The 23,558-nt window shown below is 37.9% G+C and overlaps 1 protein-coding gene across 7 annotated transcripts; it reads right to left on the bottom strand.

Annotated features, from left to right (window-relative positions):
- Positions 1-211: 211 nt before the first annotated feature.
- LOC133290001 (protein FAR1-RELATED SEQUENCE 3-like) lies at positions 212-23,320 on the bottom strand. Of its 7 annotated transcripts, none has more exons than XR_009748565.1 (8): positions 23,168-23,320; positions 19,590-21,915; positions 19,417-19,506; positions 18,745-18,891; positions 4,970-5,085; positions 2,299-2,363; positions 551-707; positions 212-315 (listed from the first exon to the last, which is right to left on the bottom strand). XR_009748565.1 is itself a non-coding variant. In XM_061488042.1 (6 exons), exons 2-5 carry the CDS (start codon positions 21,801-21,803, stop codon positions 4,975-4,977), a joined length of 2,562 nt encoding a protein of 853 aa, XP_061344026.1. In that variant the 5' UTR covers positions 21,804-21,915; positions 23,168-23,320; the 3' UTR covers positions 535-704; positions 4,970-4,974. The 7 variants fall into 7 exon arrangements, 1 of the variants encoding a protein (XP_061344026.1); XR_009748568.1 differs by having other exon boundaries at positions 4,970-5,079; XR_009748564.1 differs by lacking the exon at positions 2,299-2,363.
- Between the last annotated feature and the right edge of the window lie 238 nt (positions 23,321-23,558).

Below are 23,558 nucleotides of genomic sequence, written 5' to 3'. Positions count from 1 at the left end.
TTCAAGTCTTAAAACTAAAACAAGTCTTACTAAAAATAATGATAAGAATACTTTTAGAAATGTTATCATATACATCTCATATTAAGAGAAAATGTTTCATATTATGATTCTTATTAAATGCAAATAAATTAATGATCAAAATTTGATATAAAATTTCTTATTTTTATACTAGTGTGAGAATAACCTCCCTATATATAAATAGAGAGAGAGAGAGAGAGTAGGTTTGTCCTCTTCAACCTTACCCTCATTATTTGGTGACTTCACCATTGCTAAGGTTTAATAGACCTCCCTGGCTTTGCAATGTAGAATGCCTCTCTTCATCCAAAAAAAATTTAAATTAAAAAAAAAAATAGTAAAAATAAAATAAGACAATGAAATGCTCCTATGTTTATATTCATGATCTTCGGGACTCCATGTACAAAATAAATTTCTATAATGGAAATAGTTATAATCTAAAAGGTGAGGGGAAGAAAAGCAGAAAAGAACAAAAAAATCTAACCAATTTCTGTATTATTGATGGATTAAATGCCAGAATTTCGTAGTTACTTACACTATATAACATTGAAGGGTCACTAGGTACATGAATGTTTATCAACACGGCAAACCTTCAAAAAATAATAAGTCCTTCAGAATATGGATCTGAGAGTATCCATGATACTGCACCAGGGCATTTCAGTCACTGTCTGAGCCAAAATTTATAGTATCTGCTATAAAAAAAAGAAAAGGAAAGTGATAATTAGATATTAAAATACATGTAACTAGTTGTCTTACAAATAAACAAGAGAAAGAACAAAAGAAAGAAAAAAAATTGAACTAACATCAGTAGACCAGCACACATGTTCTTCACCCCTTCTATGGTTGATGTTGATGAAAACCATGATAATGACAATGACAATTATGACAAAGATAAGATAATGATTATTATTAGCATAAATCACGTTGACATCTGAATTTTGACGAGACTGCATCATACTGCTTTTCTAATTCTGAAAATTATAAATACCCTCGTCTCAAGGGTGAATTTGGAGCCTATGTAGCATCAACACTGACATGCGACATGATACCGTATCTAAAACACTCGAACAAATTCATTTTAAAATTTTTTAGATATCGACATGTTGGAACATATTTTAATATTAAATAATATTTTTAATATAAATAGTGTATATTATATTTCATATTCAATAATTTAATAAAAAAAATAAAACTAAACTGATAATATCCATCAATTTAAACAAAAATGATCCAGAGAGAGTAATTTTTTTTCCATAATTCCATTACATTAATATAAAGAAAAAATAATATAATATCCATAGAAAATCATAAATTATGTAGACTACATTCATTGAGCATTTTCATCTAGAATAACACTTAACTTCATCTCCGGCTCATCAAATGCAAGAGTAGCAACTTCAAGAATTCCAACAATTTCAAATATATCTCCACCGTCCCACATTTTATTTTCTCCTTGTGCATATTGCAGACTCTTTCTTGATAAGAGTCAAAGGTTGCTATATATATAAACCAAGATTTTAGCATGTTTTAGAGTCTTCTTATTCCTCCTTACATAATGCACAAAAGAATAAATACTCCAATTGGTTTAGCACATGATGAAAAAGAGGATTGTGCAATGAGTTGTGTAAAGAACCAATTCAACCCAAAAGCTTAAGCTGTTGGGTGATGTTACATTAATGATTTTATATATCTCAACACGCCCCCTCACACGAGAGCCCACTGGGCTTGAAGGGTGGACAATGCACAGGCCCACCTACCTGTGCGAAGAAAGAAATTCCACTAGAAGGAAAGTGAGAGGCGTTGACGATTGAACCCGGTACACCGAGGCTCTGATACCATGTAAAGAACCAATTCAACCCAAAAGCTTAAGCTGTTGGGTGATGTTACATTAATAATTTTATATATCTCAACAAGTTGCAATGCTATCTTTTGAAGCATAGGTGCACAAGCACCATGAAACAAGCACCATGAAACAAGCACCAAGCTTTAAGCACAATAGAATATCGATTTACGATGGCATCATAATCTCTAAAACCCCCACTCATACTACCAAAATCCACATATTCCAAATTTATTTTATTTCGATCCTCCAAGTTAGGAAAGTATTTCTTTATGCATTTTTGTCTTTCTTGATTAATCTCTTGATCCTTGTGCGGAGGAACTCAACTAGAATCTTCATTAAGTTGTGGTTCACTATAGTATCTAAAAGAAAAAAAAGAAAAACAATTAACAAATTATATCAATTAAGAGAAGTATTAAACTCATTCATATTTAAAAGCTTACTTGGGATTCAAAGCATACGCCAAACAATGAAGTGGAGTTCCAACGATCCACAAGAATGCTATGCACTACCTCATAAAAAGTTGAGGTCTCTCAATTATCTCATCCCACATATCATAAAACAAATGATGACAAGATTTATCAATGTCACAAATCATGATCATATCATAAATAGGAACAGTGAAAGTAAGTATTTGATCAATTGAATCCCATCAAAGATCATCAAATATCTTATCCTTAACAAATCCCGCCCTTCCTAGATTATCATCTTTATAAACACTATTTTTCAGTATAACTTGAACCTCTTTAGCATCACTATTATGGAAGCAAAACGGGTTTCGGATATAGAAATCAACTTCAATCCCACAAACTCATTAAACATTGATAGTCTAATAGAATGATTCATTATGGAATTCATTATTATAGTAACATCTCAAACAATTTCAAAAATCTAACAACATTCCTCATATACTATTTGATTATTCTCCGCATTTTTAGCAGCACAAATATTTTTCACAGCTAAATTCAGTGTGTGAACAACACAAGGTGTCCAAGTAATAGACGGTAATTCTTGTTCAATAAGTTGTCGTGCTCCCTTACAATTTGCAGCGTTATTCGTGATTACTTGAACTTTTTCATGCCCAACTTCTTAGAATTACTTCTTTTAACAACATGAAAATAAAATGTTTATCCTTAATCTCTCATAAGCAATCAACTGATTTCAAAAACATAGCTTCGCCATTAGATACTGCCATGAAATTAATAAGTGGCCTTCTTTGTGAATCACTCCATCCATCACTCACAATACTAACACCCTTCTCATTCCACTCAGTTCGAATAGGTGCACACAACCTATTAATATTTTCCTTCTCTTTTTGCAAAAGGGCAGTATGCAACGAGTTATATCCTTATAGAAAATAAGCTCCAATATTATAATCCGCAGCATAAATGAAGGTGGCTTAAAAGTATGGGTTCCTTGCTAAATTGAATGACAATCCTGCTGGATAAAACATCATAGAAATCAAGTGATTTAATTCTTCCTGCGCCCCAACATTGAATGCCCTCTCAAGAGGATTCCACCCTCATTCTCACTTCGTTTTTTCAAGTTTAAATCTATGGAAAATCTAAAAGGGGTAAAGGTAAATTTTTGGGACCAGTATCCTTTAATCTCTCACTAGCTTCTTGTTCTAATTTCTCAATCTCTAGCAAGTCTTTTGTCTGCATATTTACACACTTTGCAATTCCTTTACCCGATAATTTTAACAAATGAGCCCTTGTTATAGTATATGAACTTTTATAATCCTTTCCACAAAAATTACATTTCCAAGATATATTCCCTATTGCTTCTATTCCGGTGTCTACTTTGGTAACATATTTCCATAATGATTTACTTAGAATCCATCATCTCCTGAATTTGGCTGCGATGCACTACTTGCGATACTTGAATCCATTCTATAAAAATAAAATAAAACACTACATTAAAAAAAAAACAATTTGAGTATGGAATTTTTATAAAAAAGGACAGAACATTAATACAAAAAAATTAGAGATTTTTTTTTGAACAATCCTAAATTATATTTTTTGAAACAGAATTATAACAAATCTATTTATCAGGAAGTTTGACAAAAGTTAATTAGGCTTTTAAGAAAGAACATTCTCCTTCTAGATCAGCTGGTTTATGCATTTACAAATGCCTCTTTGTAATTAGGGTAGACACAATATTTCCAAGAAAAATAAACAAACTATTGAAGGAATAAAAGCAATTCGATAATTGTGCCTTCAAGGCTTCTAAATCATGGCTGAAGCGACACTTGTCTTCGTAACGACATGAACTAAAATCAAAATGTTGCATGTTCCAAAGAACATTAAGTAATTTACCTGACGACATTCACGTCTGAGCTGGCGCGAATGTCAAATATTCCAAAGAACATTAGACTTCTTCTCCTTAACCACAACAGGGGTCTTATTGTTGGTGAGGGAACAGCCGCGCGCTCAACCACTCACCATCGCATCTTGTCCTTCAGCCACAACCACCTTTTGTCACATTTGCAGGAACCGCCAGCCTCCGCACCACCGATTGGGTTAGGGACTTAGGGTTTTGTTTTTGACAGGAGAGAAATGGGTTGCCGGTTGGTCTCTCGCAAGTTTCAGCTATGAGGGGAAGGAAACACTGGTTTTTAACTTTTTATTAAATGCATTTTAATTTTTTAAAAATCATAATTTTATTAATCTATTTTAATTTTTTAAAGATTATAATTTTATTATAAAAATGTCATTTGACCGTGTCAGACACAATCAAATTCAAATTCGCATGTCAGATTGGTCAACATGACAGAAATGTTGACCAAGTGTCGGGTGTCTGACGCTGAATCTTCAGGTTTTTGGAAGTGTACGTGCTTCATAGCCTGAAGAAAGTGGTAAAGCTACTCCTTTGTGACTGAAAGATCACGGGTTTGAATCCGAAAAATAGCCTCTTTGCAAATATGCAAAGGTAAGGATGACTACAAGGATCGTCAAGATTTAACGGGAGAGTGGTTTTCATAAATACCCTCATTTGGGTATTTTTCAACTACACATAAATGTACCAAATGACATATGGAGATGTTATGAGTATGAGAAATAAAAATTACTTTTAAGAAAGATAGAATTGAAGAGCTGGAAATATAATGCTTACAACTTTTAAAGCTGCTCCCGGATGTAGGCCATAGATCTCAACATGGAACCCAGTGTATCTCTAGAAACTTGGAATTTCACCTGTGTTTCCCCAGTAGTTGTCTTTGTATCCTGCAGCTGGAAAAAGTAGAACAATAAAATTTAGCTAAAATACCTTGGACACAATCTAATGGAATACAAAATGATAAATTTGCTTAGACTGTACAATATTGCATAATTAAGCACACCTGTACATAGAAGTATGGAATTGAAATTATGCAGTCGCTATCAAATCCAAGAATAATATCAAACACTATTAGACCATCTAAAATCACTAATATTTTATTTTATTTTTTTGGTAACAAAAGCACTAACATTTTGAATTCTGTTAGAAATAATATTAATCTATTATTATTAAAATTATTAGAATAGTCTAGATTGTGGTCTTGGCCCATTAGGTCTTTTAGTCTCTATAAATAGAGAGCCTTCTTGTACAGTTATACACACTTGAATATACAATAAATTTCAGATTCAATTTGGTATCAGAGCTCTCGATCCGAGGGCTCTGCTTCCGCATATATATCATTTCCTTTCTTATTTACTGCCGTGCATCATACCGGCAAACCCTTTTACCGCCGTGCATCATACCGGCAACCTTTTTCAACCCTCCGAACATTGTTAGACCCTTTTTTCGATCTCAGATCGTCATCCTCCTTCATTATTTGACCGGAAAACACTATTCACATCGTCAGAAACACTGTTCCGTCACTGTTCATCACTGTTCCGGCCACCTTTCCGGCGAGAAACCACGCGATCAGGATCCCCTCACGCCGGCGACCGTTTCTGTCCAAGACCCGTCCCAAACGGCCGCCGCACGCGCCCCCACGCGCTACCACAACCGTCTGCGCGTGGGCCTCACGCGCCACCTCTCTCCGGCGCGTGTGCACTGTTCTGGCCACCTTCTCCGGCCAAACCAAGGCAGACAGGCTCGCCTCTGCCTCCTCCTTCCAGATCCGGTGCCCGTTCGTTGTGGGTCTCTTCCGTTCGGGGGTTTCCAGTGCAAAAGTTGCTACTTTGTTCCTTTTTCGCGTGACTTTTACCGTTTTTTGGTTGTCTGATCGCTGTGTCTGATGGAAGGAACCAGTAAACATCCTTCCGGCACCATTTCAAGTGCTATTCCATCTATCACAACTCTGAAATTGACCAGATCTGCCACTTACAAGACCTGGTCTACCTCCGTTAAGATCTGGTTTACCGGTCAAGGCCATGACAAACATCTCACCACTAAGAAGACTGACATTTCCAAAGATCAGACGTCTGAATGGGAGAAAGTTGATGCTCAGCTCCTCAGTATTCTTTGGCAATCCATTGATTCATCTCTTCTCAATATTTTCATTCCCTTTGAGACCTGCTATGATGTGTGGACGGAAGCCAAAAACCTCTACACCAATGATATTCAGCAACTTTATTCCATTGTCTTCCAGATGATGGATTTGCGCAAATCACCCGACGCTCGTATGGAAGTTTATGTTGGTAAGATTCATTCTTTGATGCAGGAATTTTTGGCTATGTTACCTCATGCTGCGGATGCTACAGTGTACAGGACGCAAGTGGAGCGTCTCTTTACGGTTGTGACTCTCTTTGGTCTCCCTGACGGATTAGAAAGTGTTCGTGAGAACATTCTAACCAGTACTGAGATTCCCAGCATATCCCAGACCTTTCAGCGCCTCCTGAATCTTCAAGATAAGGTGGCCCCCGCACACGTGCTAGCTACTGACTCTACTGCCCTCTTGTCTGATTCTGCTGCTTTAATCTCTCGTGGTAATTGGAACAATGGTGGACGCGGTCGTGGTCGTGGCCGCGAACAAGGCGGTCGCGGGCCGATGACATCATATGGCCCAGGCGGGCGCGGACAGACGACGTCATATGGACAGGGTGGCCGAGGACAAAGGCCTCGGTGTAATTATTGCCAAAATCTGGGCCACATTGAAGAACATTGCTACAGAAAGTACCCTCACTTGAAGCCACCACAAATGAACTTTGCTCAAACAGATGTTGTGCTGCCCTCTACCGGATCAGTGACTATTTCCGCTGCAGACTATGAGGCCCTTCTCCAGAAGAGTTCTTCTCAGCCACCTGCTCCAGATACTGGTAATCATGTTGCTTGTTTTTCTCAATCGTCTCTTGGACCCTGGATAATAGACTCAGGTGCTACTGATCATCTTTGTGGTAATAAGGATCTTTTTACTTCCCTTACCTTTTCTAATAATCTTCCCTCTATTACTCTTGCTGATGGCACCAAGGCTCCTGCTCGTGGCATTGGGCAAGCCAAACCAACTCCCTTCTTGACTTTAACCTCTGTTTATTACATCCCTGGCATTCCTTTTAATTTAATTTCTGTTAGTCAATTGACCCATTCTCTTTCTTGCTCTATCACCTTTTCTAAACAGTCTTTTTCTATGCAGGATCCGGGTACGGGGAAGAAGATTGGAGCGGGTAGTGAGTCACGAGGTCTCTACTATCTGCATGCACCCTCTGCTCCAGTTGCATGCTCTCTCACAGAGTCTCCTGAGCTTCTCCATAGCCGTCTGGGTCATCCAAGTCTCTCGAAGCTTCAGCATATGGTTCCTTTTTTGTCAGGTCTTAAGTCTTTGAATTGTCAGTCTTGTCAGCAGGGAAAGCATACTCGCTCTTCCTTTGCTAGCAGAGTCAATAAGAGAGCTGCTGCTCCATTTTCTATTGTTCATTCTGATATTTGGGGTCCGAGTCAGACTATGTCAGTTTTGGGTTTTTAGTATTTTGTAACCTTTATTGATGATTTCTCCCGTTGCACTTGGGTTTATTTAATGAAAAATCGTTCTGAGTTATTTTCAATTTATCAAAAGTTTTGTGCAGAAATAAAAACTCAATTTGGTGCCTCTATTCAAATCTTGCGCAGTGATAATGCAAAAGAGTATGTGTCTCTTGAATTTTCTAAATTTCTGGATACACATGGGACGATACACCAGACTACCTGTCCCCACACTCCACAACAAAATAGAGTCGCTGAACGTAAAAATAGACATCTAGTTGAAACTGCACGTACCCTTCTCATTCATATGAACGTCCCACTCCGTTTTTGGGCAGATGCTATTATCACCTCATGTTTCCTTATCAACCGCATGCCTCTTCTGTGCTAAATAATGATGTTCCCCACAGTATTTTGTTTTCCGGCGCACCTTCTTATCCTCTGCCTTTATATATTTTTGGCTGTACTTGTTTTGTTCATGATCTTACTCCAGGTAAAGACAAGTTGACATCCAAGGCCTTCAAATGTATTTTCCTTGGGTATACACGTTTTCAAAAAGGGTATCGTTGTTATTCTCCTGATCTCAAGCGTTATATCGTTTCTGCTGATGTCACTTTCCTTGATCAGCAGCCTTTTCACTCTACTCCGTCTCCAGTGTCACAGGTTGATTAGGTCCTTCCTGTTCCTTTTCTTGACTTGTCTTTACCAGCTGCAGGTGACCCTATTCCAGAGGAGCAACCCATTACCTCCATATCTGCAGATCGTCCTCTCCTCACATACAAGCGTCGTCAGCCTGCACCTCCTCCGACTTTGCCTCTTGATGACTCATCGCCTTTTCCCGTCGGCTCTTCTCAACATTTCAGAAAGGTATTCGATCCACTCGAAATCCTCATCCCCTTTATTCTTTCTTGAGTTATGACAGACTTTCTTCACAACATTTTACTTTTGTTTCTAGTCTCTCTTCTGTTTCCATCCCTAAAACCACAGGTGAAGCACTATCTCATCCAGGGTGGCGCCAGACGATGCTTGATGAAATGCAGGCACTTCACTCCAATGGCACTTGGGATCTTGTTCGTGCTCCTCCCGGGAAGTCTGTTGTTGGTTGTCGATGGGTGTTCACAGTTAAAGTTGGTCCTGATGGCACTGTTGATCGTCTTAAAGCTCGCTTAGTGGCCAAGGGATACACACAGATCTTTGGTCTTGATTATGGGGATACCTTTTCTCCTGTTGCTAAGATGGCTTCTGTTCGCCTGTTTCTTACCCTTGCCGCCATTCATCACTGACCCCTTCAACTTGATATTAAGAATGCTTTTCTACATGGTGACTTGCAGGAGGAAGTTTATATGGAGCAACCACCAGGTTTTGTTGCTCAGGGGGAGAGTTCTGGAATGGTATGTAAACTTCGAAAATCTTTATATGGCCTGAAGCAATCTCCTCGGGCCTGGTTTAGCCGCTTTAGTTCAGTTGTTGAATCCTTTGGCTTAATCAGAAGCAAAGTCGATCATTCTGTCTTTTACCGGCATAGCTCTTCTGGCCAGTGCGTTTATCTCCTGGTCTATGTTGATGACATTATCATTACAGGCAGTGATCAGACCGGGATTGATTAGTTGAAAGAGCATTTATTCAATCAATTTCAGACCAAAGATCTTGGCAGACTTCGATATTTCTTGGGGATCGAAGTTGCACAGTCTAGGCGGGGCATTTCCATCTGTCAGAGGAAGTATGCACTGGATATCCTAGATGAGACAGACATGTTACGCTGTAAACCCATTGATACACCTATGGACCCCAATGTTAAGTTATTACTAGGACAGGGGGAGCCACCGCCAGATCCTAGTCGCTACCGCCGACTAGTTGGAAAATTGAATTATCTTACTGTGACATGGCCTGATATCTCCTTCGCAGTGAGTGTTGCAAGTCAATTTCTTGATTCTCCCTGTGACTCCCATTGGGATGCAGTTATTAGAATTCTCCGATATATTAAAAAGGCGCCAGGAAGAGGTTTATTATACACAAATAAAGGGAGTTCAGAGATCTCTAGTTATTCAGATGCTGACTGGACAGGTTCTCCTTCAGATAGACGATCCACCTCAGGGTATTGTGTTCTCTTCAGAGGAAATTTGATCTCTTGGAAGAGTAAGAAGCAAACTGTGGTCGCCAGATCCAGTGCGGAGGCAGAATATCGGGCAATGGCAAATGCAACCTGTGAGCTCATCTGGCTGAGACAATTGCTTAAGGAACTCCATCTCTGTGAACAACGGCCTATGAAGCTCATTTGTGACAACCAAGCCGCTTTGCATATATCCTCTAACCCAGTCTTTCATGAGAGGACCAAGCATATAGAAATTGACTGTCATTTTGTTAGAGAAAAGATCCAGTCAGGGGAGATCGAGACAGCATTTGTCAATTCCAATGATCAACTTGCGGATGTATTCACTAAAGCTCTTAGAGGTCCCCGAATAGATCATATTTGTAACAAGCTGGGAGCTTTTGATATATACGCACCAGCTTGAGGGGGAGTGTTAGAAATAATATTAATCTATTATTATTAGAATTATTAGAATAGTCTAGATTGTGGGCTTGGCCCATTAGGTCTTTTAGTCTCTATAAATAGAGAGTCTTCTTGTACAGTTACACACACTTGAATATACAATAATATTTCAGATTCAATTAATTCTATAATCAAAACCTAATTTTATTTTATTTTTTTGGGTAGATGAAATTGTGCAAGCAATTGCTCATGATATTCCGGGCGAGAGTGGTGGTTTGGTAAAGCCCTCCTTAAAGTGGTGACTCCAGAATTCAAGTCCTTGACATAGTCAAAAACAGTTTTATTTAGCATTTCAAGATATCATTTCTAGAGACTATCCAAATAACCTTCTCAATATAATATGAACAACCTTCTCAATCCAAACAACAATATTGTATGTCATAGACCAACTTTCCTAAAAACTTAATATATGAAAAATCATTATTAGTTTTATATCTAACACACTCCCTCAAATAAAAACCCATTGAACTCAAAGTGTGCACAATACACAAGCCTTGTTTACCATGTGTTGAAATTCAACATTATAGAAGAATGGGTTATTAAGTATTGAGCTTCTAACCACTTAATGATGGAGACTTCGATACCACATGCTGGTTTTAGAAGAGTTCAAAATGCCAAAAAAACTTGATTCAATGGACTTGCCCAGAAAACACACTAGCGAACCTAACACCACAACCTACCCCAAAACATTATTGCATTAGGTTAATGGGTCTCTCCACTTTATATGGTCCTCAATTTCCCCATTCCTTTCTAATATGAAACTTCTTCACTCAAACTCCACATTTCGCTCACACTTTAATTCCCAACAATCTCACCCTCAAGTATTAGTTCTTAACATTCCTCCTAATTTTCAAAAAATCCTCTTCCAAGCACCAAGCCCACTTTTCCAAAGGCCATATATCTACCAACATGTTACCACACATCGCCAAACCAAGCCATGTCTTGACCACCACATCACCGGTCACAACAAGACTTGACCACCGGCTTATACCATTGTTTCTCCAATAGTTGTCCTAGCCAAACCATTGGTTTCAATATCATGTCTCAGGTGAAGGCACGTGATTGGTTTTATATCCGTTGGTACCAAAAATTCAGCAGGAAAGATAACTAACAGAGAAAGAGAGTGAATCAACTACACTGAATAACAACGCTTTGATTAATGGAAAAACAGAGTCATATACATCACAGTGAATACAACTCAGAACAGTAATGAAAGACACAATCCTCCCGATCAACTAGCCGATTAAAAGAGAAATTACAATGAACTCCTATCCCTTCACAGCAACTGAGACTACCCCTGCCCAGTGCCACTACCCATGCGTTTACTCAATATTCTTCACACTCATTCCCCTCTCCACTAACAAATCTATATTACTTAATCTTCCATTCCACTCACTCCAATATTCCCTTCTCCATTAATAGCTACCACGTGTAAATACTAGTAACTAACTTTGGGTTGTCCTTAGCTCCTTTCTTATGGGCCCTTTGTTTGTAGACTTTGTCATAGAGTTTGAAAGGCCCATCAACATCCCCCCTTCAAAATTCATCTTATCCCCAAGATAAAAGGAAGGAAATTGAGCCTGAAAGTCTGTCAAATTCTCCCAAATGCAATCATAATCAGCCAACCCTTCCCATTGCATCAAAATTTCCACTTGTCCATCAAGTAAACGTCGAGCTTTAAGAATAGTAGCTGGATGAACTTGTAATTCTAAGGAATCAGACAAGCAACGAGGCAAATCCAGCAGAGGAATAGAAGGATGAACAACTCTCTTTAGTTGCGAAACATGAAAAACAGCATGAACCTTTGAATATGAATGCAACTCTAGTCTATAAGCAACTGGACCCACTCATTCCTTGATCTCAAAAGGCCCAAAAATTTGTGGGGAAGATTTAGGAAGAACCAACCTATTTTTATGTTACAAACAACCTTTTAAGACATGATATCCAGGATGAGAATTGGTATCCAATAGCACCTCAATTAAAATTTTTGTAAAGAACTAATTCAATCCAAAAGCTTAAACTATTGGGTGAGGCTACATTAATGGTTTTATATATCTCTAACATGCCCCCTCACAAGAGAGCTCATTGGGCTTGAAAGATGGATAATGCATCAGACCCAGCCTACTTGTGTTAAGAAATTCCACCCAAAAAATGGGGCGGCAGCGAGGATCTAAACCAGGACATCAAGACTCTAATACCATATAAAAGGAAGGATAATATTATATTGAAAAATTGTGTATTATAACTATACAAGAACTGTCTATTTAAAGAGGTTAAATGACCTAATGAGTTAAGCCCAAAGAAGATTCTATAATAGAATGAAATAATAAATAAATAAATAATTACAATTATTTACAACAATTTTTTTTCTGATTGGATCATTCAGCACCTCCTCGGACAACTTCTGCAAATCTGGACTTGTGACTTAGATGAGCTCTTTGCAATCCCTGACACGCGACAACGCATCATCAGCAGTAATTTCAACACTTGGTTTGTACTGTATCTCAAAGTCATGCCCCATCAACTTAGCCACCCATCTTTGTTGACCCTCTACCACAAGTCGTCGTTCCGTTAAGTATTTAAGGCTCCTTTGGTCAATTTTAATCTCAAAATAGCGCCCCAATAAATAATTACGCCACTTGTGAACAACAAAAACAATAGCCTTTTAGTTCATGCTCATAAACTGACAAAGACTTATCTTTTTCAAAAAAAGCTTTGCTAAGAAAAGCAATCGGGCATCCACCTTGCATAAAAACTACCTTCATGCCAAAGACTGAGGCATCCGTCTCCACTACAAAGGTGTCATCAAAATTAGGAAGTGCCAAGGTCAATAGTTTCAACGTTTCTTGTTTTAAAGAATCAAATGACAGTTGGGCTTCATCACTCCATAAGAAATTATCCCTCTTCAACAACTGAGTTAATGGCCCGACAAATGACCCTGTCATCCCCAAAAATCCCCTAAGACTCTTCAAATTTTTAAGAGTTGGCCACTGTTGTACTGCTTCCAATTTATGCGTATCAACCTTCACACCATTATGGGAAATCAAATGACCCAGATATTCCAACTCATATTTTGCAAAAGTGCATTCTTTAAATTTGCAGAAAAATGATTCTGCCTCAGGACATCCAATGCCACCCTTAAATGTTCACTATGTTGTTCCACACTGTTACTATAAATCAGAATATCGTCAAAGAAGACTAAGACGAATTTCATTAGAAAAGGCTTGAAAACACTGTTCATTAAAGATTAGAAGGTAGAAGGGGCATTTCTCAACCCAAAAGGCATTACAAGATACTCATAATGACCCTCATGTGTCCAAAAAATAGTTTTTTCTATATCCTCAACTATCATGAGGATTTGATTATAACCTGATTTCAAGTTTATTTTCGAAAAAAGTCCAATACCATTTAATTCATCCAGGAGTTCATCAATCACTGGAAGAGGGAATTTATCAGGAATTCGTTACCTTATTTAGGGCTTTGTAGTAGACAAAGAATCTCCAACTTCTGTCCTTTTTCAAAAGAATCAAGGGGCTAGAGTATGGACTGCAACTCGGTCTTATCACATCCGCTATAAGCATCTCCTTCACAAACTTCTCGATCTCCTCCTACTGGTAATACAGATAACAATATAGGCATATGTTGGGAATATCGGCACCTTGCTTCAATATGATTTTGTTGTGATCACATTCCCTTGGAGGTGGCAACTCTGAAGGTGGTTGGAATTGGAACACATCTTCATACTGTAGAAGCAGTTCTGAAATTTGTTGGTCTTCTATCTGTGAGTTTGATAATTCCAAAGCATAGTACCCCAGCTCCGCATAGTACCCCAGCTCCGCATAGTACCTTTCTGTCCCCTTCCTCCACGAACAAGTCATTCCCTTGTAAGATACTTGGCTATATGACAACTCAGGGTCTCCCTTCAAGGTTACAATCTTCCCCTGCCACGTAATTCGAAGCAATAGTTTGCTGAAATTAGCTTGAATGTCCCCCAATCCTTCCAGTCAAGTAAAACCCAAATCAAAACCCTTACGGTCAAAGACGAAGAAATCTTGTGTTATCAACAAGTTCGGTAATACCAATGTCACTCCCTTGCAAAAAGTTCCTTTACCCTGTACCTGGTAGCCATCTCCAACCTCCACTCTGAAAGACTTCGATCGGAGCACCAGCAGCCCCAAAGTGTTCATTGTGCGTTCACCAATGAAATTGTGAGATGCTCCAGTATCGATCAGCATCACCTATGAAGCACCGATACCGACACGGCGTTTTCGATACGTTCCCGATACGCGATGTCGATACGTTACTTCAAAATACTAATATTTCGATACATTCCCGATACGTCTTAGTATAAAAATATTTTTTTAAATATATAGTGTATTTCACATTAACAAAATATAATAAAAGGAAAATCATAAGCACAATTAATAGATTATCCATACAAAATTGATAAAAACATCAACTAGTATGTGGATATGGAGTGCTACTAATAATATTTGCCTCCAACTCTGGCTCATCTAGGGAAAGGGCAGCACCATCTAAAGCTCCAACATCATTAAAGGTATCAACTGCATCTCCACTAATGTCCCAATATTGACTTTCTCCTTCATTATATTTTGGACTCTTTCTTGACAAGAGCCGAAGGTTGCTATGTATGTTAACAAATGGGCCTTTACTCTTGTGTATGAACTTTTGTATTCAAGTTGGCAAAACTTACACTTCCAACTCATATTCCCTCCAGCATTTGTTCCATCCTCAACTCTAGTAACATACCTCCACAATGGTCTGTTCAAGTTTTCAACTTCAGTGTCCACAACTTGTACATTGGATTGTATTGAACTATTGCTTTCATTTATGTTTGACTCCATTCTATTAAATTCAAAACAGAATTTACAAATAAATTAAAAAAACATAATTGGCAAACAGATTAAAAACAGCATAAACAACATCATATAATATATTAAATTAAAATCAAAAAATATAATTTACAAACATAATCATATTAAAAAAAACAGAATCATATTTAATAATAGAAAATATATAATCATGTTAAAAAGAAAAATTAAAAGCAGCAAATATAAAAAATATATAAAGAAAAGGCACATAAATGGAAAATATAAAGAAATATAGAATCATATTAAAAATTTAAATTAAAAATTAAATCATATAAAATAAAAATTGGCAGAATCATGATTCTTTTTAATTTATAAAAAGCAAAAAATAAAAGCAAAACATAAAAAGGCAAAACAAAACAAAATGGCAGAAGCAAAAGAAATTAAATAAAGCAAAAAATAAAAGAAGCAAATATAAAAAAAATGAAACGCACAATCGCACATAAACGGCAAAATAAAACGCACATATAAACGAAAGAGATGGCAGACGAATTCTAAGCAAATAAAACGAAAGAGAGATTAGAAAAAAACTAACTGAAAGTCCAACAGAGATGGACGCGCTGAGATGAAAGAAGAGCAGAGATGGCAGACGAGCAGAGATGACTCGAGCAGAGGCGAGAGGCGACGAGCAGAGGCAACGAGCAGAGGCGACCAGCAGCAAAGACGACGACGAGCAGAGGCAACGAGCAGAGGCGACCAGCAGCAGAGATGACTTGAGTCAGATTTCGATTTGGGAGAATGGTTTCAGACGATGATATAGTGAGTTACATCTAGTTTTAGGGCTTCTTTTAAGCTAAAATCTTCACCCTTTATTTTTTAAAATTTTACAAAATTTGCCATTTGACCGAATTAAATTTTTTGACTTTTCTGATACGTGAAATAACGTCTGCAAAGCGTACCCGTTTAAAACGCGAATCCGATACGTGAAATTTTTTTTTTAGCCGTATCCGTGCTTCATAGAGCATCACCACATCCCCCCACAACTTCAAGGGCCGGTTGGAAGTGATCCCCACCATGCTCTGAACACTAAGTTGGAGAGTGTCGGTCTGCTCTCTGTCTACTCCTTGACACAACTCTTCCTCCATCGGTTCCTCCATGCTTTCGCACATAATCATTACATGCAACTACAAGTTCGGGCAAACATGACCTAGACCAAAGGGTCCATCACAACGGAAGCATGAGTTTCGACGCCGACGATCCTCTACTTCCTCTGGTGTTAGACGGAGGAATCGACTACCACGGCATCCGTCCATCGTGCTGACCGACGTCTGTGCTTGATGCGACGACCCTCCATGCCTTGTTGTCACACTCCTCGTTAGGTTGGGATTCGAGTTGCTAGCTAACCCATGAATGTAGATGTAGTGTTTTGGGCCGAAGCAGCTGGCCCATTCCACTCCCCCCCCCCCCCCAAACTTGACCCCCACCTTTGTTTGTTAGTGCAGGCCTCCCACCCGAATGGTAACCATTTCCAAGCCTAAATCTGTTTCGGACCATATTTGATTCCGCTCTTCAGAACACGATTTCCCTTTCTTCTACGTGTTGAGCGAGCAACATCATCCGTCCAAGGTCATTAGGTGAATGCATGCGAAACTCTGCTCTAATCTCTGGTTTCAGCGTGAGCAGAAAAGCGTCCTGCATCATCTCTTCATCAGCGTGTCTCAATGGAGCCGACAACACTTCAAATTGCTTCCGGAATTCCGCCACCGTGTCGGATTGCTTCAACTCCATTAAAGCGTTATATGGATTTCCTGAAGGTCAGACATGGAAACACTGCAAAATCGCGGCCTTGAATATCGCCCAATCGATCAGCGGATTTCTTGGTTCGCTCCACTGGAACCAACTAAGAGCTTCTCCCTCCAAGCAAATTAAAGTTGTCTCTACATGTTCCTCCGGTGGTATTCGGTTTACTCGAAAATAACGCTCCGCTCGAAAAATCCAGCAATAACTGTCATTGCCGGAGAAATATGGAACTACCACCTGACGCGTCCTCTCTTCATCCCTCCAAGTCAATCCACTTCCAGATGCACCATTCCCCATCTCTGTTTCTAGCCCGCCAATCCTCCGTCCTCTTCTTGCACCTCTTCCTCGGTTGTCAAAATGATTCAGGAACTCCGTGAAGGCCTCCCTCAACTATCAGACTTTTACCTCCACTCCACCCAATCGGTTCTCCATTCCCTCTAACCTGTGCTCGATTTCTTCAAGTCGATTCTTCATTCTCATTCGTACATACAACACTCAAGGATCGTAAACTCTCTGATACAAAAATGTTGATACCAGTAATTCAGCAAGAAAGATAACTAATAGAGAAAGAGAGCGAATCAACTACACTGACTAACAATGCTTTGATTAATGGAAAAACGGAGTCATATACATCACAATGAATACAACTCAAAAGTCAGAACAGTAATGAAAGACACAATCCTCCCAATCAACTACCCAATTGAAAGAGGAATTACAATGAACTCCTATCCCTTTACAACAACTGAGACTACCCATGCCCGGTGCCACTACCCACGCCTTTACACAATATTCTTCACACCCATTCCCTCTCCACTAACTAACTTATATTACTGAATCTTCCATTCCACTCACTCCAATATTCGCCTTTACATTAATAGCCTGCCACGTGTCTATACCGCAGTAACTAACTTTGGGTTATGGGCTCTTCGTTTGTAGACTTCGTCATAGAGTTTGAGAGGCCCATCAATATCTAACATTACATATTAGCTAGTAGAACACTCTCTCATAAGTATATTCGCTGTACTGCCTCTTGCGATACAGTTGTACTCAAGCTATCATGTTAAATGAAAATACCAGTACACCTAGTAAATCAGTGACATTCTTTCAGTAAAACACTCTCTAGATCAAAGCATCTATAAACAATGGATGGTTCGATAAGCTATTTTTTCAACACAGTATGTGTGAGTCTTTGTTTTGTCTGTGCTTAAAGCTCAAAGGGATTTTGCACACATGTTAGAGGAATAAATAATTCATTGGCCTCCATATAAAAACTTAAGCTTAAGCTTTTAGGATAGTCAGTCTTTGACATAGTATTTCTTCATAGCAACATTTTTGGAGGAGATAAGGTGATATTTGAAACATACTGATGATGTAAACATTGTAAATATTGGGTGTATGTTGTCATAGTATTGTAACTATATAATAGATCAAACCAATCTACATCAATAAGTATGAAGAAATCATATTTAAATTTTCTCATATTTCAACTCATACTACTCAGACTCTCTACACGTGGTACATTACCTCAATCATCTAAAGGCGTAGAGGTGATACCCAACACAATGGAAGGGTTAACCAGTTTATCAATAAATAATGATGGCTTCTTCAGCAAATTATTGGTGGATGTCATTCAAAAAATGAAAAGAAAATTATCAGTGAAACTGCTTAAACTTTAAAGTAAGTAGTAAACCTCCCATTCTGAGGTTTCATTTATATGATGTGAGAGCATTTGAAGAAAATGATTTCACCCACAAAACTTGTGAGTGAAAATGATTGTAAAACGTTTAGGAGTTAGGTAGAGTAGAGGATCATGATCCAAGTTTGTGCACCTTCAGATTGATGACAGCAACTCTATTGACTGCAGTGAGCTGCTGACTGATGTAAGCCATAGACTTCAGCATAGGCTCCAAAGTGATCCTCGTCACACTGAATTGCACTTCTGTCTCTCCTGAAGAGCTCTTGCCATAATCTTGCAGCTACAAAAGGGAGCAAAACATAATTAACAGGTAAAAAAGAATGTTTTGACTTTTGAGCACCTTATACATGTTATCCACGCACAATTCAATAGTCCTCTATACATAGGCATAGGAAGCAATATGGTAAGTGAAGTAACCTAGATTTTTAATATTTTCTGAAAACAGCAAAAGCACAAACCCCGGTACACCTTCCCGAATTGTGAGGATAGGAGTGAGGTTCGATTCTACGCAGCCTTACCCTTGTATTTTTTGTAAAGAGACAGTTTCTCAGACTCGAACTCGTGACTTTTCAGTCACAAAGAGCAACCTTACCACTGCTCTAAGGCTCGTCCTCATGAATGTTAAATGAAGATCTGGAAAAAAATTGATCTCTTCCAACTACAGAGCATATTGATGCCACATTAAATTTAATCAGAGTATCTGACAAAAAATGTTCAGATATCTGCTTCTTGAGAAATAAAAGATGCACACAGCAACTCAGAAGAGAACAGAGGTTGCAGGCATATAAAGCTCCTATATACAGACCTTCATGTTGATGACTGCAACTTTACTGGGTGGGCTTGAGTTCTTATTTTCTATAACCCAAGTCATAGCCTTGAAACAAGTAAGGACAACCTGCATCAATAAAGTATAGTCAATTGAAGCAATGACCAGCATAACTTAACAGTAATAAATATTAGGGTAATTCAGATAAATACATTGTTGTCTGGAGGGCCACCATCACGGTGAATAGAAACACGATCTGCAATAGGACGATTCAGATCAGTAACAGGAAGCCCAATGTCATTAAGATTAAAGTGATGTGTCACTGAATCTGGCCAAGGCCATAATGATGGGATGACTTCAGAAATTGATGAAGGGCTCCTCTTGCCATTGTCTTCCTGACTGCTTCCATTACCCTGAGTGGTTGGAGGTATGACTTTTGCAACATTTTTCTTCACAAAAGCAACCCTTTTAGAACCCTCTCTTAAAGCATTAATTGCTGCATTATAAGTTTCTACAGCTATTGCCCCTTCTTCTGCAAGCTTAATGGCTTCTTGACATAAACTATTGAAGCGTATGGTTAGGTTCTCAATGCCAAGTGGATCTGATATTCTATCATCTGTTCCAATACTGGATTTCGCATTCCTTGTCCATCGGTTCAAAATGTAGTGCGATGGAAGGGTAAGAACATTTGTAACAGTGAAGACAGTCAATATATGCCGACAAAGAATGCCTGCGTATTCAAACATCTGACAGCTGCAATTTGCCTTCATTTCAGAGATATCTAATGTAACCATGTATGCCTTGTGATCATGTTCATATTTTGCAACCCTGTATTTACTGACCACACCATCATCATCAACATTATTTGCTGTATACACAAAAGTTTCCACCAGTTCCTCCTGAAACTTTGCAAAAATCTTCTTAGTATACAGATTTGCAGCCTGTTGCTCCATTGGTGATGGAGTCTTCAACACAGGTGTGGTACAAATGGTATCATAATCTGCTTCTATTTCTTTTTCCAGTGAATGTTCAAGAGATCTTTCATACTGCTTAAAGAAAAAAGGTATGGTTGTCTGTTGATTTACATAGCCATCAAAAAAGGAGCTAACCCCATGGTTTGAAGTAAATGCAGCAAAGAAAGTACCACGAAAGTAAACAGGGGCCCATTGTTTGCGAGCATTATACACTGCTTGAAGCCAATCATTTTTCTGGAGATCATATTTATCTAGGAGAGACTTCCATGCTGATTCAAAATCCTCAATAGTCTCAGAGAAATTGATGCAGCTATATAGCTCCCCATAGAATGAAGGATGAGCAAGGTAAATATGAGCCAATCTTTCTTGACCTTCTCTCAAAATGTGCCACTTACAAATACAGTGGCGAGTTTCTGGAAACACCTGGGCAACAGCTGCTTGTATGGCTCTATCTTGGTCAGTGGTTATAGAAACAGGTGGTCGATCATTCATAGCAGTTAGCCACGTCCTGAACAGCCAAGTAAAGGAAGACTCAGATTCGTCTACAAGTAATGCACAACCAAATAAAACCATCTGACCATGATGATTGACTCCTGTAAATGGAGCAAATGGGACTTGGTATTGATTTGGTCTATACATTGTGTCAAAAATTACCGCATCACCAAAGTAATTATAAGCTGATCTTGACCTTGCATCAGCCCAGAATACGTTGGTCATGCGGTTCTCATCATCAAGCTGTATTGCATAATAGAAGCCAGGGTTTTCTGCCTGCATTTGCTTAAAATAATTTAGAAGATTTTGAGCATCTCTTCCAAGGGTCCTCTTTCGGGAAGATCTTACATTGGTAAAAGAATCAATGTTTCTTGTTGGATGACTTTTTTCTGCTGGAGAGGAACTCCGAACTATACTAACTGCTTCTAAATGATTGCCATTCAAGGGAACATAAGAATCATTACTGGCATCAAATGTCTCTGCAACATTTCTTGTAGCACCTGCAAAATGCCTACGGGGTCGAAGATACTGCACCTTTCTAGGGGAAGCAAGGGAATGGTTATGATCCTCAACAAATTTTGTCACTACCCAGTTTGCATCTTTTCTCTCAATCCTAAGCATTGCATTGCAACTTACTACGTTCTTCCTTTTAAATACCTCCCAAGAACAAGCAAAATCCCAAGTTATAATTGGACCATCAGGCTTAGCACGACTGAATTGACCAACATGGGTGCTAAATCCTACATGTCTTGCATATGCCTCATAAATTGATTTTGCAGCGTCTTCAGATTCAAACAGCATGCCCACTTGTGGTTTCCTATATGCATCACCATACTGATTATTTACTTCTCTTTCAGCCAAGTTTACAGTCATAACATGTCCCTGGCCTTTTTCAGTTTCAACATTTTCAGAAGCAGGTCTATCAATGTTTTCCCCTTCATCTACTGCTTCAACATCCATGAGAGTGTAGCTAGAGATAAGAGCACTTCAAAGGCTTTCCTGGAAAGGATTTGAAAAAGTGACTCATGCTTATCCTTCTCAAGCAATGATGGAAATTGCCAGCATTATCTACCTACACAAGGCATTGATTAAGAACATCATGTATGGAATAGATTGTAGAACATATATGATTATAAACATAGGAAATAATTTTCTAATTACTGGAATCCAGAAGAAAAATTGATTATTGGAAAGGAAGAAGAAGTAGTTTAGATGAAGGAATTATCAAAATTTAAAATGCTAAAATCACCTATATTTTCAACTGATTACAGATACTAATAGATCCTACAGCATGAAAGTACTAGTTTATTTAAACCCTGGACGGGTGGTTGTAGGCAGCTAGGGTAAAGTAATTAAAAACATCTGAGTTTTGGTCTAAGATCCACAAAGTCACAATTTTGATAAATATTTGAGAAAATTCCTATTTATAAGTTCAGAAAACCCTTAATTAAAACTAGAGGAGAAATTCTCACTGAAAAATTAACTTGAAGTTAGCGCGAAATGAAACTAATTTATTTTTTAGTTAAAAAAAAATAAAAAAATCATCCCCAAAGTAGTTCACACGTTAATGTTAGAAGTTTCTACATGTGTGAATTTGTTCTATATAAAGAACAACGGGCATCAAGTTGGAAAGTTGGATAATAAAGAACATAATAATATAAAAACTCTCACAACTGAAAAACTTTTAAATTGAATAAAAAATTTCAATATATAAAGCCAGAAAAAGTTACAACAGGATTATTGAGCCATAAATCAACAAACTTTAAGGATTCATTTCTAACATGGGCTCAACTACAATAATTCCATTGAACTATGAGGAAATTAGACTGGGGTAATTTAGACCAGCATTGCCTTGTTCAAAGAATATATTAACCACATAAAAATCTGTAAACTGCAATCTTCAATTCAAAATAAATACTTCCACCTATAATTAGAGTAATTTTTTCAGAACACCTGCCCATTTGTTACTTCAAAAAATATAGAGAAACCATTCAATTCAATAACCCTTTTTTTCTTCATCTTCAACAAAAGTATACATTGAGAATATCACATTATCTCCAATAAATACAATATTTTCACCACAATTGCTGACCCAAAATCATGTTTACAGTTTTACAGTTCTCAAAGAGCATTGCCATTACAACCCAGTGATAATAATTTAACTACTTGGCTCTCACAAAATTACAAAGGGACAAAAATAATAATTGTTACATTACCAAAATTAAAATAAAAATAAAAATTTCATTCTCAAAATCCAATTTTTTTTGGGATGTAATCTTGTGAATGAACAAGAAACAAGAAAAAGAAAGCAAAAAATCACCCACCTCAGGGTCAGAAGAAGAGTTGGGTTAAGTCTGAGACTGTGAGTGGAATCAAAACGCAGCGTTTTGGGTCCACAAATCCTTTTGTAGTGGTGATTAGGGGTTTTGAGTTGAGAGGAAGAAGAGCTTGAATTTCCAGCGTAGAAGCTGAGTGAGTTACGAGTAACATGGTAAGAATAGGAGTAGGGGTAACCAAAACCCAGAAACAAACACGGTTTGCCTGTTGTTGTTAAGGGGAAAGGATCTAATTATATTAATCTGATTCTTCATATTTAATATTTTATTTTTATTTTTATTTTTGTATGCATATAATTTTTTATTTTTAATGCGAAAGTATTGAATATGAAAAATTATAATTATATAAAAATAAAAATAAAAATAATCGTTAGATCAA

This window comes from Gastrolobium bilobum, unplaced genomic scaffold (assembly GCF_033153095.1).
Source record: "Gastrolobium bilobum isolate Gb01-03AN ecotype WA unplaced genomic scaffold, APGP_CSIRO_Gbil_v1 utg9343, whole genome shotgun sequence".
NCBI lineage: Eukaryota > Viridiplantae > Streptophyta > Magnoliopsida > Fabales > Fabaceae > Gastrolobium > Gastrolobium bilobum.
The sequence above is the reverse complement of the archived record's forward strand: the minus strand, read 5'-3'. Positions and strand labels throughout refer to the sequence as shown.

Coding starts and splice junctions, on each gene's coding strand:
- LOC133290001 (XM_061488042.1), bottom strand. CDS start 21,803: ATGGATGTTGAAGCAGTAGATGAAGGGGAAAACATTGATAGACCTGCT. Junction 19,507..19,589: donor GTGGCCCTCCAGACAACAAT/GTATTTATCTGA, acceptor TTATTGATGCAG/GTTGTCCTTACTTGTTTCAA. Junction 18,892..19,416: donor TTGCAGTCATCAACATGAAG/GTCTGTATATAG, acceptor TCCCTTTTGTAG/CTGCAAGATTATGGCAAGAG.